Raw genomic sequence first — 18,640 nt, 5'->3', positions numbered from 1 at the left:
AGGAATTAGATCTCTCCTTCCCACACCCTTAGTTAACCCTTACCTGCCTGGGTGTTCAGCTCTAGTGCCACTTCCCAACTGGCACCTTCCCTAACCTAGACCAGACTTTCTTACACTTCCCCTAGCTCTCAGACTCTCCTTCCAGTAGTTACTGCAGGTGTAATGATATGTTCATTTGTGTCATGCTTTGATTAATATCTGCCTCTGCCTCTCAACTTTGAGCTCCCTGAGGGCAGGGACCACATCTCTTTTGTTCATGATTGTAGCTCCAGCATTTAGCATCGTGTTTGGCACATAATAAAAGCCCAATAAATATTTATTGCGTGAATGATTTAGAAATTACTTGGCTGAGGTTACAGAGCAGGACGTGTGTCTGCTTGTCCTTCTTTAATGATACTGAACATATCCCTTAGCCCACCCATCACTGACTCTGTATGCTGAAGGGCTTATTCATTTTTCTTTAAAAAGCTAATTCGCTCCGTCAATCTTCGCACCTTTGATAAGGGTTTTCTTCAGCCTAGGAGTTCAGGCCCTCAGTCCCTCAGTTTACCAGCTCTCCCCTATTTTTCTGAGGGCATGAAATTGCTGAAAGTTATTTATTTATTTTATTTATTTATTTGTTTCAAAAGATGACCGGTAAGGGGATCTCAACCCTTGGCTTGGTGTTGTCGGCACCACGCTCAACCAGTGAGCCACGGTGCGGCCCTGAAATTGCTGAAATTTAGCTTGCGTGTCCCATGCACTATGGAGCACGGGAGAAGCTCCAGGCTTCTGGATTCCCAATGCCTGGGTTTGAAGCCTGGCTTCAGCACTCCCTTTCCCCTCCCAAGAGTGGCCCCTGCCCTGAGTCCCCACCTCTCTTCCCCATGGGGTTAGGATTCTGCAGGCACAAGAGGAACTGTCCACCCAGAGTCTGTGCCCATCCCTTCTAGAACATGCTCTGAGAGTCCATAAATCACTTCCACAATGTTTCTAAGCTCATTTACAAGGCCTTTGTGGGCTTCATCTCTGGGTTTATCTCACCCGAGGACAAACTACACTGCCTGATGCCTACCTTATAGAACTGCGCCTTAGGCTTCCAATAGCTGTTTGCAGGAGACAGCTTGGATGTGGGGGCTGGGGTGTCCATTCATACACCCTGGCTTCCTCACTGATGGGATGGGAGGTAGCTGGACAAGGGCTGGATGCAGGATCTCCTTGGACCAACACTTTCTGGCACAGAACCTGGCCTTCCAAGTTGTTATGAAGGTATATTCACCAAGGAGGAGAATAGAACATATTTCATTTAACACTTGTTAGGTTGTTGCATAATTTTTAACAATGTAGAGATACATGGTATATTGGCCTCCAGTTGTACTCTTGTCCTGAGCACCACAAATGCCCTGTTTGGTTCTGTCATTTCTTTGCTCAGACAAGCCACATCATCTCTCTGAGCCTCAGTTTCCTTAGCAGGAAAATGGGTCTAAAAGTCACTACCTCATTAGGGCTGGTGAGAAAACAGGGCTTGGCATAGTGCCAGACACTCCTTGTATAACAGCTACCATCCTTATTTTATCCTTTATTTTATACCCTCTAGCTATCATCTGCCATGATTTCTATATGACATCAAATTGGTCTCTTTTGTAGGATTTCCACACTGCCCCTCCCTCCTTCCTCCTTATGGACATCTATAACCTCCCCATTCTTTCCACCTAGATAAATCGCACCCCTTCTTCAATTATGCTAATAGCTATAGTCGATTGCAGTTAAGAAACATACATACATTATCTCAACTCAGTCTGACACCAACTCAATGAAGTGAGTACTGTTTATTATTCCCCAAACACAAAACCACTGGGATCTGGAGAATTGAAGCGCTGGCAGCTGGTAAGTGACAGAGCCAACAGGGATGTGAATCCAGGGAGGGGGTCTTACTGCAGAGTCAGGTCTCCCAAGCAACGGGATACAGTCAAGGAGACTTTGGCCGCCCGCGTCCTCCTCCAGTGCACCGGCGACCCCTCCTCCTCCTCCGAGCCCCCATATCTAAGGATGTCATACCACGTCAGCTCTAGGGGTCTTGTCTTTGGACTTTCAGCCCAACAGGGCGGGCACCTGGTCTCACGCCACGTGTCCACATCATCGATCCGCCTCCTCTCCTCTTCCTGTCTCCCTTCCTTTCTTTCTGCCATTAAATATTTGGCACCTACTCTGTGCCAGGCTTTGTGTTCAAAATGTTACCAGTGGAGAGATCAGGGGAGCAAGGAATTACAGATCATTTTTCTCTTTCCTCTTCACGCCTTTCTGTTTGGCTGATTTTTTTCAAGTGAGCACATAGGCTCGGTTCCTCAAACCCACCTCAAATGTGGCATTGCTAGATTGGTTTGGACCAAGGAAGGCCCTGTCCCCTTAACTCCCAGCCCCCACGCCTCCTCCACCGGCCCTCAAATCCAGGCCGCCCTGCCCCCTCCGGAAGAGGGAGTTGGGGTATGCGCAGAAATCTGAGTGGCTCTTTCAAGTCTCCGTTGCCGTAGAAACCGGCTGCACAGGCCTTGGCGGTCCATTACACCATCCTCCAGCGACGCAGCCAATGGATCCGAGCTCCATCCCAGGCGCCCCTCCCCTCAGCTTCCTGGCAGCCCACCAATCGGCAGGTCCCTTGGCTCAGAGCCCTGCCCTCGGCCCAGCGACACCACCAATGAGCTTTGACCCTCCCCTCCCTCTGTCTTCAATGTAGCAACAAGACTTGGGTTTTTTTAAAAAAGGAATTCTCCAAATTAGAAAGAACTAGCAGCAAAGCTTCTGTCAGTTGCAGCCTGAATAATTTTTGGATGATAATTTATTTGAGGAGAGCAAAACTGTCTCAATTATGCAACAATATATGCCATTTCTACTAAAACAATTTTAGGCAATGAGAATTTAGGCAACGGGATTGATCTAATCTGCTGTATGTGAATTTCTTTCATTGTAGGCATTTTCATTTAATTTAAAATGACCAAAGAACTAGTCATCTTTCCTTGTTTCTATTTCAAATACATAAAATTAAAGACCCTGAGGTTTTTCTTTTTTTCTTTTCTTTCTTTCTTTCTTTCTTTCTTTTTTTTTTTTTTTTGATGCTGCGTTCGTGAAGCATTGACCTAATTAATTGGTAGACGATTTTTTTATTGAACAATCTAACAATCTAAGTCCTGGATTGAATAATCTCTTTCTTGGATTCAGAACATATTAAAACTGCATGATAAATGAACATTTCTCTTAGTCCATGGAAGAAATTCTATTTTTGAGGCAGCCTCTCTAACGGCTTTGCGCTAGAAGATAAATGAACATTTCTCTTAGTCCATGGAAGAAATTCTATTTTTGAGGCAGGCTCTCTAACGGCTTTGCGCTAGAAGATAAATGAACATTTCTCTTAGTCCATGGAAGAAATTCTATTTTTGAGGCAGGCTCTCTAACGGCTTTGCGCTAGAAGTCTAAATAAACCAAATGTGTTTTTAAAACCTTGTGCACTTTTGGGGGCTGTCCGGTTAGCTCAGTTGGTTAGCTCAGTGGTGTTGTAACACCGAGGTGAAGGATTAGGATATCCTTACCAGCCAGCCGCCAAAACAAACAAAAAAACACGCTATGCAATTTTTTAAACCCGTTATAAAAAATAAAGTTTATTTTTAACTTTATTTTTTAGAACAGGTTTAGATTTACAGAAAAATTGCTATACAAAGTTCTCATATACCCCACCCATCCTGTTTCCCCTATTATCAACATCATGCATTAATATGGTACATTTGTTATAATTAATAAACCAATAATTAAAATTCACAGTTTATTCAGTTTTCCTTAGTTTTTACCTGATGCCCCTTTTCCATTCCAGGATCCATCCAGCACACCAGATTGCATTTAGATGTCACGTCTCCTTAAGTTCCTCTTGGCTGTTGCAGTTTCTCAGACTTCAACATGACTTTATCACCGCTGACGTTGACCTTGATCACCTGGCTGAGGTAGTGCTTATCAGGTTTCACAACTGTAAAGTTACTCTTTTTGCCTCTTTTCATACTGTGTTCTTTGGAAGAAAGTCACTCTGCTTAGCCCACACTTAACAGGTGGGGAGTTATGCTCCATCTCCTGTAGCGTGGAGTACCTATGTAAGTTATTTGGAATTTTTTTCCACTGAAGATTTTTCTCTTTTGCTCTGTTTATTTATTTATTCAGTCATTTATATCAGTATAGACTCAGATTATTTCAAACTTTAAGTTATAATCCCATAGTACTTAATTTTGCTACTCAAATTGTTCCAGCTTCGGCCTTTGGGAGCTCTTTCAGTTGGCTCCTGTGTCCCTTTGACATATTTCTATCTTTGCTGCTTTTTTCTTACTGATGTTTTGATAAGCACTTCCTTATTTTCCGGCACTACAAGATGCCACAGGCTCATCTTGTATGTTTCCTGCCCTCAGTCCTAGAATCAGCCATTTCTCAAGAGCTCTGATTCCTTGTTTGGGAGAGTGGTAATAGAAACCAAAATCTCAGTGCTAGATGTCCTCATTGCTACTGAGGTGTCATTTCCTTTAAGTCTTCTCAACTGACAGAAAAAGAAATTATATCTGTATATACTAACCTGTGTATATAAACATATCTATAAATATTTCCACATGTAACCATCTGTATCTATATTAAGCTAAACATGAGTTCATATTCATATTTACAGTTCTAATGTTTTCAACTTCCTCTCCCTCATTTATCTGTTAATTCCCACTCTAACAGTGGGAAACCTGATTCCCATTATCCACCAATCATTTACTTACTTGTTCAATTCCAGTTTGCATGGATAGCAGTATCAAAATTGCTAACCTATAGCCCTGTGGGAAACTTTATCAAGTAGGGTATACTCTTCTGTACACTTTCTTTGGCCTTTAGTGTTAACAGACTTCACTCACTTCTAACGTTACTTAGGTCAGTACCTGTATTAGTCCATTTCTGTTGCTTATAACAAAATACTTGGAATTGGGTAATTTATAAAGAAAACAAAATTTATTGCTTACAGTTTCTGAGGCTGGGAAGTCCAAAGTCCAGGGAAAACATCTGGTGAGGGTCTTGGTGTTGGGGACAGTGACCCCAGGGTCTCACCTGGCAGAAATGGCAGAGCAGAGAGAGAGACTAACCTCTCATGTGCTCTTCTTTTAAAACCCTCAGAACCACATCCCTGACCACCATTCTTAATCCATTCACTATGGCATAGTCCTACAATCCAATCACTTCTTCAAGGCCCCACCTTTCGATTACCATAATAGGATTTCCCACTATCCCAACAGTTACAGTGGGGGTCAAGTTCCTAATACATAAAACTTGGGGGACAAAATTCAAGCTTCAGTTAGTTTGGGGGGATAGTCAATCCACTACAGTACTTTCTCCTCCACCCACTTCAGTGAGGTTGTTTCATACATTTGTAATCTAGTTAACATTGTTTTGTCACATTCTGCATTCCATTTTGGGATTATCCAGATGTCCTAAATTATTTTTTTTCTAATTTGTATGCATTAAGGTTTACTCTTTGTGCTATAAAGTTCTAATGCATAGTCACATACCCACAATTATAGTATTATACAGAAGTTTCACCATCCTAAAAATATCCCTGATGCTTCACTTACTTATTCAACCCTCTTCTCCCCAAACCCTGGAAACCACGTCTTTTTATCTGCCTCTATAGTTTTGCCTTTTTGTGCCATTTTTTAAAACAAGAGAAAATACACAATAGAATATTTTTTTTTTTTTTTTTTTTTTTTTTTTTTTTTTTTTTCCGTGACCGGCGCTCAGCCAGGGAGTGCACCGCTCATCCTTATATAGGATCTGAACCCGCGGCGGCGGGAGCGTCGCCGCGCTGCTAGCGCAGCAGGCTACCGAGTGCGCCACGGGCTCAGCCCAACAATAGAATATTTTTGTTATTGCTCTTGTTGTTATAGCTCCCATTCATTGATCCCTTACTATCCCCAGGTCCTGAACGATGATACTCTCCCATTTCAAAGATGAAGACACTGAGGCCAATGAGTTGAAGTAACTCCCTAGAGATGCATAACATTAAAAAAAGAAAGTTTGATTTTGTTTTGTTCTGTTTTTGTTTTTATTTTTTTAAAAGATGACCGGTAAGGGGATCTTAACCCTTGACTTGGTGTTGTCAGCACCATGCTTACCCAGTGAGATAACCGGCCATCCTTATATGGGATCCGAACCCATGGCCTTGGTGTTATCAGCACCACACACTCCCAAGTGAGCCATGGGCTGGCCTGACAAAGTTTGATTTTGAATCCTGGATGCTTTGATTACTTAAAGCCCCAATATTTCCATGACTAATTTCTGTATCACCTCTGGGAGTCCACTTTTATTATTTTTATTATTTTATTATTTTTATTTAGCCTTGTGCTTCTCTGAGTCTCAAACTACATCTCATAGATTGACAACCCAGCATTCAGTCAGGGTTTTTAAGACGTTGGGATTTCACAGAACAGTTTTTTTTTTAAAACTTCCCCTCTGCCCCAAAGAAACACCACATTCTAAAATTTTGGGACAGGAAAAAGATTGACACCTTTTTATTTTGCCAAGTAAAGACAAGAAAAACCTCCATCTTCTATATTACTGCTATCTAATAGAAATGTAATACAAACCACAACTGTAATTTAAAATTTTTCAAGAGCCATATTAAAAAAGGTTTTTAAGAAAAGAAACAAGTGAAATTAATTTTCATTTATTTTATCTAACCCAATATATGCAAAATATAATCTTAACATGTAAACAGAAAAACTATTCATGCAATATTTCACATTTTTATACTAGGTCTGTGAAATTCAATGTGTTTTACGCACTGCAGCACATTTCAATTTGCACTGGCCACATTTCAACAGCCACGTGCTGTTCTATACTATTAGTAGAAGAAAGGGCCTTATAAAACACACACACATGGGCCGGCCCAGGGCTCACTTGGGAGAGTGCAGTGCTGATAACACCAAGGCCATGGGTTCGGATCCCTATATAGGGATGGCTGGTTAGCTCACCTGGGAGAGCGCGGTGCTGACAACACCAAGTTAAGGGTTAAGATCACCTTACTGGTCATCTTTTAAAAAAAATAAAAACAAAACAAACAAAAACACACACACACTATCTTAATTTCTGAATTGTTTAAAATGAGAAAATTTACATGAATTGAAAAATGAACTACCTTGTTCTTTCTTCTTTAACCTTGTTCTTATTGTTCTTTCTTTTCATTATGAATGTCTCTGAAGATCATGCCAGTTCTCAAATGGGTGTTTTGGAGCTAGACATAGCTGGGATGGGTGGAGTTGCATGATAGTGTCTAGCACAGCCACGCCCACACCTGAATTGGCTTCTTACTTCCTTCATTGAACAGATATTATTAAGAGCCCACATTAAGTGCCAACCTCTGCTAGGTGCTGGGGACACAAGATGAGAGTAGAAACCAGGTAGATCCTCTGACCTCATGGAGCTTCCAGTCTACACAGCTGAAGGGTTAATTCCAAAAGTTGCTGAGTGCTCTGCAGTGGTGCGCCAAGTGGGGCTGTGCAGGAAATGAAGGGGTGTATTGTTTGCAGAGAATTAAAAAAAAATAATAAAACTGATTGAAGTAGGTCTGCTTTTTATTATCACCATACGCCCACAATTCTAAACTATGACAGGGATAAAATACTCCTTCCCAAAGAAGATCAAGTTGTTGGTCTAGCTTGAGTTTTAATAATATATTTGTAAGCTTCAAATCAGCACATTTTAATTACTTATATGCTAACAAACATTATATTCTACGAGAAAGTTACTTCAGAGCACTCCCTGAATTACACAGTGAGCCCTATCACACATGGGGGCAGACTCAGCTACATGTGTTAGTTTTGAGAGTAAGTTCCTAACAGTTCAGAATTGTTCAAACTTGCTTCCTGTGCAGTTGTGTCTCCAGCCCCTTCGGTACTACATATGTCAGTGTTTAAACAATAGATTCAGAATAAACAATGATAACACAGTGATTTTAAAGCTGAAAAACCAGAACTTCAGTTGCTTCAATCCTCTTCTAACTCAATCCTCTTTTTTGTAACTCACTCCTATACAAATGAGGATCAATCATGTCATTCTATGGGACCACTTAAAGCTTTTGTATTTAAAAATTTGTAACAGTGAGACAAAGAATAAACCGTAAAGTGTGTGGTAACTGCAAATTTTATAATTTAGTAAAATATATTATTACATTATTACTGTTTAATAAAATTATTTTACCAAATTTGAATAATATATTTAATACTGAAAATGGTTCTTAAAGTGTTATTTTTCTTAGTTGTTTTAAAACTGTAATGTAATTAAGGTAATTACTGCAACAGTCTACTAGGTAGGTGTGTTTTTTATTTTTTCAAAGAAATGTATAAATGTAATTGAAAAGTATTGATCCAATATTCTTTTCCTTTTTTTTATTGTAATATTTACTTTTACTGACATGATTACATACACAAAGTTCAATAAATGAATATTTTCACTGTCTGTATTTCTTTTCTGGCCATTATCATTAGTATTATTCATTGTATTTCATGACTGTTACTAAAAATATCATTGTCATTTAGAGGAGGTGGGTATTAAAAAATTACCTGCTTGGGGTATCAAATGAAAACCATGGACTGAAGAAAAGAAACATGGAGTTACGAGAGCTTTAAGGACTTAAACAGAGGCAGGAATGCTGGAAAGAGCAAGAAACTGGACTGTTGCAGCATCTGTGTGGGGAGGCACTGTGGCTCATTCCACAAACTGAAAAAAGTCTGGTGTGGCTAGAAACAAGCACAAGACCGAGAGGGTGGGCCCAGGGGTTGGATCAGTGAGCTGGGACCACACCAAGCCAGGCCTGGTGGGCTAGCTGAAAGTCTGGTGTTTGTCTTAAGAGTAATGGGGGAAACCACTGAAGAGTTTTGAAAAGGGAAGAGACACAACCAGATTTGTGACTGGAAAATACCACCACTCTGGCTTCAGAGAGGAGAATGGAATGGAAAGAGGCCTAGCGGATGCAGAGGAAACTACAAGGGGGCTGGGCAGGAGCCCGAATGAGAGATGATGGTGTCCTGGACCAGTGGGTGGTCAACATCAAGTTCTTCTTTACCCTCTACCTACTGTAGTCTGGTCTGAACAGCTCAGTGGTGAGCTCTGCCTTGGACTCCTGTGACCTGCCAGGTTTGGACTCTAAGCATCAATTTGAAAGGACTCAAGGTAGTCTGTATGCACTGATAACAACCACATCTTAGTGGTAAATTGGAGTTCTGGTAAATTTTGTTTTTCAAAATTTTTCTTCCTTCTCTTGGCCCCATAGGAATTTGAGCATACTCAAGATAGAGCACTGACTTTGATTCATTCAAGAAATATTTACTAGGGCCGGCCCATGGCTCACTCGGGAGAGTGCGGTGCTGATAACACCAAGGCCACGGGCTCGGATCCTATATAGGGATGGCCGGTTAGCTCACTGGCTGAGTGTGGTGCTGACAGCACCAAGCCAAGGGTTAAGATCCCCTTACCAGTCATCTTTTTATTAAAAAGATAAAAAAAAAAAAAGAAATATTTACTGATCATCTACTGTGTGCCAGGCACGGTCCTAGGGTTAGAGCAGTAAACAAGAGGCAGAAATCTCTGCCTTCTTAGAGCTAACATTCTAGCAGAGAGCAGACAGGCAGGAAACAAATGAAAAACTAAAATAATTTCAGAATGTGCTAAGTGTTATAAAGAAAATAGAGTGATGAGAGAGAATGACGCAAGCAAAGATGAAAACATCTGACAATATCAAATGTAGGGCAGACATGGATGAAGAGGATCTCTTCTGCATTGCTGGTGGAAAAGAACATTGGTACAACAACTTCAAGTTCGGCATTGCCTTGTAAAATTTAATGTTCACATGTCTTCAGATGTAGTTATCACACTTTCCATAATATGCTTGGGAGACCTTCCTAAACATGAGCACCAGGAATACATCCAGGACTGTTAAGAGCAGCACTGTTCATAAGAGCAAAACCTGGAAATAATCCAAATGTCCATGAACAGACAGGAAAATTCTGGTATATCCCTACAGTGGAAAATGAACAAACTGTACATAGGTGCAATAATATGGAAGAATCTTTGCACTATAACATTGAGTGAAGAAAGTAAGTATGAGACCATCACATATAGCATGATATCCTTTTGATAAAGCTTAAGGCAACACAATATATATATATATATATATATATATATATATATATATATATATATATTTTTTTTTTTTTAAAGATGACCGGTAAGGGGATCTCAACCCTTGGCTTGGTGTTGTCAGCACCACGCTCAGCCAGTGAGCAAACCGGCCATCCCTATATAGGATCCGAACCCGTGGCCTTGGTGTTATCAGCACCGCACTCTACCGAGTGAGCCACGGGCCAGCCCAACACAATATATTTTTAAGAAAGCACGTATTTTTAAAAGTAAGGGAAAGGAGAATCTGGAACCTTAATACACTGCTGGTTGGAATGTAAAATGGCACAAACACTTTGGAAAACAGTGTGGCAGCTCCTCAAAAGGTTAAACATTGAGTTACCATATGATCCAGCAATTGCACTCCCAGGTTTATACCCAAACAAAATGAAAAAATATGTCATACAAAGACTTGGGCATGGATATTTGCAGCAGCATTATTCATAATAGCCCCAAAGTAGAAACAACTCAAATGCCCATCAACTGACTAATGGATAAAGAAAATATGGTACAGTAGTTCCCCCCTCATCCGCAGTTTCACTTTTCATGGTCCAAAAATAGGTAAGTACACTACGATAAAATATTTTTGAGAGATTTCAATCACATAACTTGTATTACAATATATTATTTTAATTGTTCTATTTTATTATTAGTTACTGTTGTTAATCTCATACTATGCTTAATTTATAAATTAAATTTTATCATAGGGCCGAGCCCGTGGCGCACTCGGTAGAGTGCTGCGCTGGGAGCGCGGCGACGCTCCCACCGCGGGTTCGGATCCTATATAGGAATGACCGGTGCACTCACTGGCTGAGTGCCGGTCACGAAAAAACGACAAAAAAAAAAAAAAAAAAAAAAAAAAAAAAAAAAAAATTTTATCATAGGCATGTATGAATAGGAAAAAATATAGTGCTATATATATAGGTTTGGTACTATCTGTTGTTTCAGGCATCCACTACTATGGGTCTTGGAATGTATTCCCCGTGGATAAGGGGGACTTCTGTATATCCACACAAGAGAAAATTATTTGGCAATAAAAAGGAACAAAGTTCTGACACATGCTACAATACTGATGAATCTAGAAAACATGATGGTATGTGAAGAAAGCCAGTCACAAAAGGCCACATATTGTATGATTCCATTTACATAAAATGTCTAGAACAGGCAAATCCATAGAGACAGAAAGTAGATTAGTGGTTGCCTAGAGCTGGGGATTAGAGGAGAGGTACAGCAGATGGGGAGTGACTGCTAATGAATATGGGGTTTCTTTTCCGGATGATGAAAATATTCTAAAATCTATTGTGGTGATGGTGGCACAACTCCGTGAATATACTAAAAGCCATTAAATTATATACTAAAAATGAGTGAGTAGTGTGGCATGTGAATTATATCAATAAAACTGTTATGTTTTTTAAAAAATGTTAAAGAAGATTCAGGATAGACACTACGTCAGGTGAGGCAAGGCAGGGGATGGGATAGGACAGGAGTTCATAGGGTGAGGTAAGTTATCAGTGTTCTAGTCCTTGTGCTGGGTGGATGACTTCATAGGTTTTCATTATATGACGTATGAATAAATACGTATAAACATGAAGTGAGACAGTCATGGACAACAATGGGAATGTGTCACAGATTAAGCCATTGTGTGCACCTGAGATAGAGGGGGATGGGTGGGCAACAGCAGCAGAAGGGGGTCAGGACGGAGTCTCCTGGGAGCCCATTTGAGTTGAGGCTAGAATGAGAAGATGTGCCAGCCATGTGGGGATGGGGGCAAAAAGTTTTCCAGGCAGAGGAGTCAGCATGGCATGTACAAAGGCCCCGGGGTAAACCCAAGCCTATGGTGTTTGAGGAACATCCAGTTTAAATGTGTTTATCTTTAGATTGCTGAGTCTCTTCCTGTGAATATAATATATCCTAAGGAAATAACAGGCAAGTGAACAAAAAAGTATGTATAAGGCTGTTCACTGCCATATTGTTTATAACAGCAAAAGGGGAAACAGCTTGATTAGATAAATTACAGTATATCCATACAATAAATACTAGGCAGACCTAGAGAAGATCCTGGGAAGAGAAAAGAGATGTAAAAAAGCCAGGTTACTGGAGAACATACAGTGCTATTTCACTGATGTAAAAAAAACTATATATGTGTGCATGTGTTTATGTACATCAAAATTTCTGGAAATTTATACTAATATTTACTTAAGTAGTGCCTTTTTTCTAGAGTGCAGGAGATGTTCACTTTTTATCTTATATAATTCAGTATAGTTTGACTTTTACCACTAAAATATATTACTTTTGCAATAATAAAAAGTATACTTCCACTTTGATAAAGAGAATATCAATAAGCCTTAATATGAAGGTTTTCATAGTCAAAGCCCTTCAAAATGTCCTGGTAAATAAATTCATAAACATATTAATTGTAGAAAAATCTATGCTTGTGAAGACTTTGTAGTCACATAGAAAAATGCTAAAGCTATAATTTAAAATAAAAATCGCAGGAGACAAAATGAAGTCAGCTATATAAAAAATATGCAGAGAGAAAAATAACTAGAAAAAAATATACCAAAATGTTAAGAGTGGGTGTTTCTTGGCATTGGGACAATAAATCCCAACAAATGATTTTTTCCCTAAACTTCAGTATTTTTGAAGTTTCACACAATGAATATTTTGTGATGTAAAAACTTTTTATACACCCAACTGAAAAACTGGGATAATAATCTTGTATTAGTTATCTATTGCTGAGTAATATATGAGTATTATTCCCAAATTTAGAGGCTCCATGAAGAAAACACCACGTCACAATTTCTGTGGATCATGAGTCAGGAAGAGTATAGTTGTATAGTTCTGGTTCAGGGTTTCTCATGAGGTTGCATTCAAGATGCTGGCCAAGGCTGCTGTCATCTGAAGGCTTGACTGGGGCTAGGGGAATCCAATTCCAAGATAGATTACTCACATGGCCATAGCACAAGGCCACAGTTCCTCACTGGTGTTGGCAGGAGGCTTCATTCAGTTCCTTGCCACATGGGCTGCTTGAGCATCTTCACAACATGGCAACTGACTTCTCCCAGAATAAGTGCTACAAGATAGAGAAAACCATAAAGCCCTGTGTGTCCTAATCTTGGATGTCACACACCATTACTGCTGTCAGATTCTACTAGTTAGAAGAAGTAAGTCACTAAGTACAACTCACACTTAACTGGGGGACGGGAGAAGGAATTAGGCTCCTCCTTTTGAAAGAAGTATCAAAGAAATTGTGGACATATTTTTGAAACACAGCAAAACTTCTGGCTGTTCTTTCTTCCTCCAAGTTTCCCTCCTCCAATCTATCCACAACACATGAAACTCCTTAATCTTCCTAAAGCACAACTCGGATCATATCACTCTGCAACCAGGAAAACTTTCCTGGCTCCCTAGAGCCCAGGGAGTTCCTTAACTTGGCTTCCAAGGCCCAACTACCATATTCCCCTCCAGCTCCAGCTCAGCATGAACCCATCCTGTTCCTCATGTACACTCCACACTCTCTGGTCTTGAAGGCTTTCCATGCCCTAAATATCTCTCAATACTTCATCCACATCTCTTTCCCATCTCCAGCCCCTTCTACTTGCTGTTTTGTCTTCCTGGAATGTTCTTGCCCCAGATCTTTGCACGGATGGCTCCTACTCATCACCTTGAGATCTAAACTCGCCCCCAATCTCTATCTTCTTCTCTGTCCCAGTCATTCACTCTCTCATTACCTTGTTTTCTTTACAGCACTCACAACTATCTGAAATTATCTTGTTTGTTTATCTGCTCTTTTCTGTTGCCCTCAACTTCTCCTTAAGTACAGGGACTTCTGTCTTGGTCACTGCTATAACCCAGTAGTCCCAGTTCCAAGTTCAGTGCCTGGCACATATTAGGTGCTCAATAAACTGCTGAATTAAATGTCTTCTCTTCCAGGGAGTTGTTTTAGGAAGGATCACATACTATATAAACATCTGTTGAGGAAGAAAAGAAAAAAAAAAAGCAGAGTGAAGACATTATCTTGGCTGAACTCCCATGCCATGCTGTCTGCCAGTGCACTGGGGAAGGCAGACAGGGGTTCTTTGAGGGCCCAGACTTTAACCATCTCTAGGTCCCTAGTGTCCATCACAGGGCCTAGAGAATGCTAAGTATTAATAAATGTTTGCTGAATGGATGAATGTATGCATGGAAAAAGGAAGGGAGGGAAGGATAATGGAATAATTGGTGTATCATTTCCCTGCTGAGAACAGAGTGAAACCCTGGTTCAAATCATTGTGGCAGTGAGTAAGGTTAGGAAGTATTCAGATACACTGGAATAATAATAGCAGCAGCAGCAGCAGCAGCACTTACAGAGTCTGAACACAGACCTTCGAGAGGCCCTAAACACTGAAAAGATAGCAGTACCCATCATATGCCATTTAAAATAAAATAAATATTAAATGGAAAAAGTGTAAAGGTGTTAGAAATTTCATGAAAGCTTTTATTTTTCCCACAATCACGTTTGATACCTATACGAAATGTTAAAATCCATCCCTGGCACGCCAAAATTTTTTTCTCATTGTGTAGGTGTCTCCGCATTGCTAATGACTTGTGTAACTACTGGGACATCTAGTCCCAGATACCTTTTATTGGATATTTACTAGGTATCAGGGATGTTTGCATCCATTATTCTATTTAATCTGCGAGACTGCATTATCCCCATTTTAAAGACAGGCAAAAGGAGACATTGGGATATGAACTCGGTCTGACTCCATCGGGCAGTGAACCGTTCAGGCTGTAGTTGTGAAGTTCAAACACAGGGCTTCCAGAATACAATAAGGCGGAGGGACCATCCGTGCAGGAGCGGAGCCTTCTAATTCCGAGCGCCCTGTGCCTTTAAGAGTTGTCCCCTCCTGCCAGGGATGCTCCAGTTACCCTCCTGGACACCCAGAGCATCACCCCGCCCTCCATGCCACGGAGCTGCACCTCGGCCCTTCCTCCCATCCCCAGCACCCTCAGGCTCCGGTCTGTCCTCAATTGCCTAGAGGTGGGTTCGCCCTCCCCCAGCCCCAGCCGTGCCTGCTACGCCCCAGCATGATGCCACTTTCGAGACACTAATCCCGACCCCTCCCAGCTCCTAATTCTCAGGGGCGAGGCCTCAGCGACCCCTCCCATCGCCCAAGCCCACGACGCCGTGAAGGTGACCTCCCCCGAGGGCGGCATTAGCCGATGCCCGGACTGGCTCACACGTGGTGAGCGGGGAGCGCGCGGCCCCTCACTACCCCGCGCCTCGTGCCTGCGACCCGGCCACGCCTCCAAACTGGCTCCTCCCCGTGCCCTGCTTGTACTCCAGACCTGGGAGGGGCGACGCGCCCACGGCGGGCACCATGCAGGCGCGGGGTGGGACCTGGTAATAGGGCACCCGTGCATCCTTGAACCTCGCCTGAGGTCCGTTAAAAGCGAGAAGTCCGCCCTGCTCAGGACCCTGCGCTGGCGGGCAAGGTGTCTCGGCCCCTGGTGCACTATGCAAAGGAGAGAGAGCTGGGACCACGAGCCTAAGATTCGAGTCCTAGGCTGCGTGTCCTTGGTGTTTCGTATTCATATTCCCTTCTTCCTCAGGATTCTTGTGGCGCCTCAAACCAGATTAAAAGAAAAAACAAAAAATCAAAGGGATTCGTTCACTGAGTTCAACAGCATTTATGGAGCCCCTATGTGGCTGGACCCTGTGTGCAATAGGCGGGGGCTATATCTATGACAAGGTGAGCCCGTCAGCTTTTGAAGCTTTTCTGAGTCTTGCCCCCCACCCCCAAATTCTCTCCTGGGACGGTCCAAAAAGACGTCCCCGAAAGAGTACGGGGCGGAAGTCCTACCTGGCGGCAGGTGTCACTGAATAAGCTAAAATTTCAAAGACAACGCGGAGCGCGAATAAGCTTTGAGAGCCAGATGGGAAGCACGCTCGACGTCCCCCCACCTTCCCTCCAGCCCCCAACCTAAGAAAAGAAACCGATCTCATCCGTCTCCCCCAGTCCCTGCCGTGAGACCGCCCAGCCCCGCAGCTCGAGCCCCGCCCCGCTCCGGCGGCCAGCGATTGGGAGATGCAAATCCCGGGTTCCCTGCCCAGCAACGGGTGACGCGCAGGCCGAGCGCGAGGCGTGGCCCGGCCGCAGCCCAAGCGGGCACCTCGGTGTTTACACGGGGCGGCCCCGCGCGCGCCGCAGCGGCCCGCAGACGGCGAGGGGGAGGGGTGGCGCGCGCACCGGCGGGGCCGCGCGGGGAGAAAGACACTGGAAGGCGGCGGCGGGGCGGGGAGCGGCGCGCGCGGGCCGTTGCGGAGCCAGAGGCTGCAAGAAGAGCCCGCGGGGGCTCGGGGTGCGATTCCTCCGCCCTCGCAAAACAATGTGTGGAGTGCGTCGGAGCGCAACTTGCCGGAGGCGGCGGGGGCGCGCCGAGCCCGCCTGAGACCACGCATCTGACCTTCTCCCCCCACCGTCCGTGGGGCCCGAGCGCCCAGCTCCTCGCTCCCCAGCTCGCGGGGGCCGGGCCGAGCCGCGGGGCGGGGCCGCCCCTCCGTCGCCGCTGCCTCCTCCCCCACCCCCAGCCGCGGAGGATGCGGACGGCCCCCGGCGGCGTCTAGCGGCCCCGGGCCCAGGCGCGATGGTGCAGCAGCGGGGCGCGAGGGCCAAGCGGGATGGCGGGCCGCCGCCCCAGGGGCCCGGGCCGGCCGAGGAGGGGGCGCGCGAGCCCGGCTGGTGCAAGACCCCGAGCGGCCACATCAAGAGGCCGATGAACGCGTTCATGGTGTGGTCGCAGCACGAACGGCGGAAGATCATGGACCAGTGGCCCGACATGCACAACGCTGAGATCTCCAAGCGCCTGGGCCGCCGCTGGCAGCTGCTGCAGGACTCGGAGAAGATTCCGTTCGTGCGGGAGGCGGAGCGGCTGCGCCTCAAGCACATGGCGGATTACCCGGACTACAAGTACCGGCCGCGCAAAAAGAGCAAGGGGGCGCCCGCCAAGGCGCGGCCCCGCCCCCCCGGTGGCGGCGGCGGCAGCCGGCTTAAGTCCGGGCCTCAGCTGCCTGGCCGCGGGGGCCGCCGAGGTGCAGCCGGGCCTTTGGGGGGCGGCGCGGCGGCGCCCGAGGACGACGACGAGGACGACGATGAAGAGCTGCTGGAAGTGCGCCTGGTCGAAACCCCCGGGCGAGAGCTGTGGAGGATGGTCCCGGCGGGGCGGGCCGCCCGGGGACAAGCGGAGCGCGCCCAAGGGCCGTCGAGCGAGGGGGCGGCCGCCACCGCCGCCTCCCCGACACCGTCAGAGGACGAGGAGCCGGAGGAAGAAGAGGAGGAGGCGGCAGCGGCGGAGGAAGGCGAGGAGGAGAAGGTGGCGTCGGGCGAGGAGCCGCTGGGCTTTCTGTCCAGATTGCCCCCGGCCCCCGCCGGCCTGGACTGCAGCGCCCTGGACCGCGACCCGGACCTGCCGCCCCCCTCCGGCACGTCGCACTTCGAGTTCCCGGACTACTGCACTCCCGAGGTTACAGAGATGATCGCGGGGGACTGGCGCCCGTCTAGCATCGCCGACCTGGTTTTCACCTACTGAGCCCACCGTCAGCGGGGCGCGCACGCCCCCAAACCAGCTGTTTACATACAGGAATCAGGTATTGGGGCCCCTCGGAGGCCGAGGCTGGCACCCCATCTCCCGCGCAGCCTCCCCCCTCCTGGACGTGCCCATCCCCCCTCAGATCCAGACATGCCCCTCCCCCTGCAGACACACCCCAAGGCAGCCCAACCCCCACCTCTTCCCTAACATCCCAGGCTCCTCCCCATCTTTTCCCCTCCCGCACAGCCACCAGCAGCCAGCCCCCCTCCAATGCATCTCGCCTACAGACCTGGACCCTTCCCCCACTTTGCACACGCCCCTCCTCGTGGCCGGAGGACACGCCTCCCGTGCTCCTGAATCCCTCCGCCCTAGCCCAGCTCGCCTTCTCTCGGTTAGGGGGCGATGCGGCCAGGCGACACCCCGCGCTTCTCCCTTGCCCCTCCCTTCACGGGGGGAGGGGCACGCTCCTTTTACCCCCAGAACGCTGGGGCCCGCCCCTCCGCTGGGGCCCACCCCCTTCTCGCGCATGCTTAATGCTTCTTGGAGGAGGGGGCTGGTCCCAGTCGAGCCGCAGGCTTTTGTCGCCTGCTCCGGGAAGAAGGGGGGCGAGTGTGGAGCGATCCTGAGAAATCCTTTGATCCGGGAGCCCGTGGCTTCCTCTCTCAACCCGACGGGGCGTCACTGCCTTAATGGGAGGAGCACTTGGAAGGGGGAGAAAGACTAGCTGGCCCGGAAGGGTTGCTTTGAGCCTGGAACTCTCCCAAGTGGCAATGCCCTTTTTCTCTTGTGGGGTCGCCCACACCCACGCGCATCACCTTCCCAACTGCGTGACTGCCTCTACAGCCTATATTGATTC

At 45.6% G+C, this 18,640-nt stretch overlaps 1 protein-coding gene across 1 annotated transcript; it reads left to right on the top strand.

Annotated features, from left to right (window-relative positions):
• The first annotated feature begins 16,842 nt into the window (after positions 1-16,842).
• On the top strand, positions 16,843-17,784 carry SOX12 (SRY-box transcription factor 12). The gene has a single exon (XM_063087612.1). It carries the CDS (start codon positions 16,843-16,845, stop codon positions 17,782-17,784), a length of 942 nt encoding a protein of 313 aa, XP_062943682.1.
• Positions 17,785-18,640: the final 856 nt, after the last annotated feature.

The sequence above is a fragment of the Cynocephalus volans genome, chromosome 1 (genome assembly GCF_027409185.1).
Source record: "Cynocephalus volans isolate mCynVol1 chromosome 1, mCynVol1.pri, whole genome shotgun sequence".
In the NCBI taxonomy this organism is placed as follows: Eukaryota; Metazoa; Chordata; class Mammalia; order Dermoptera; family Cynocephalidae; genus Cynocephalus; species Cynocephalus volans.
Note: the sequence above shows the minus strand (reverse complement) of the source record. Positions and strands in the feature narration are given on the sequence as shown.

Excerpts from the sequence above, each read along its gene's own strand:
- SOX12 (XM_063087612.1), top strand. The coding sequence starts at position 16,843 with ATGGTGCAGCAGCGGGGCGCGAGGGCCAAGCGGGATGGCGGGCCGCCG.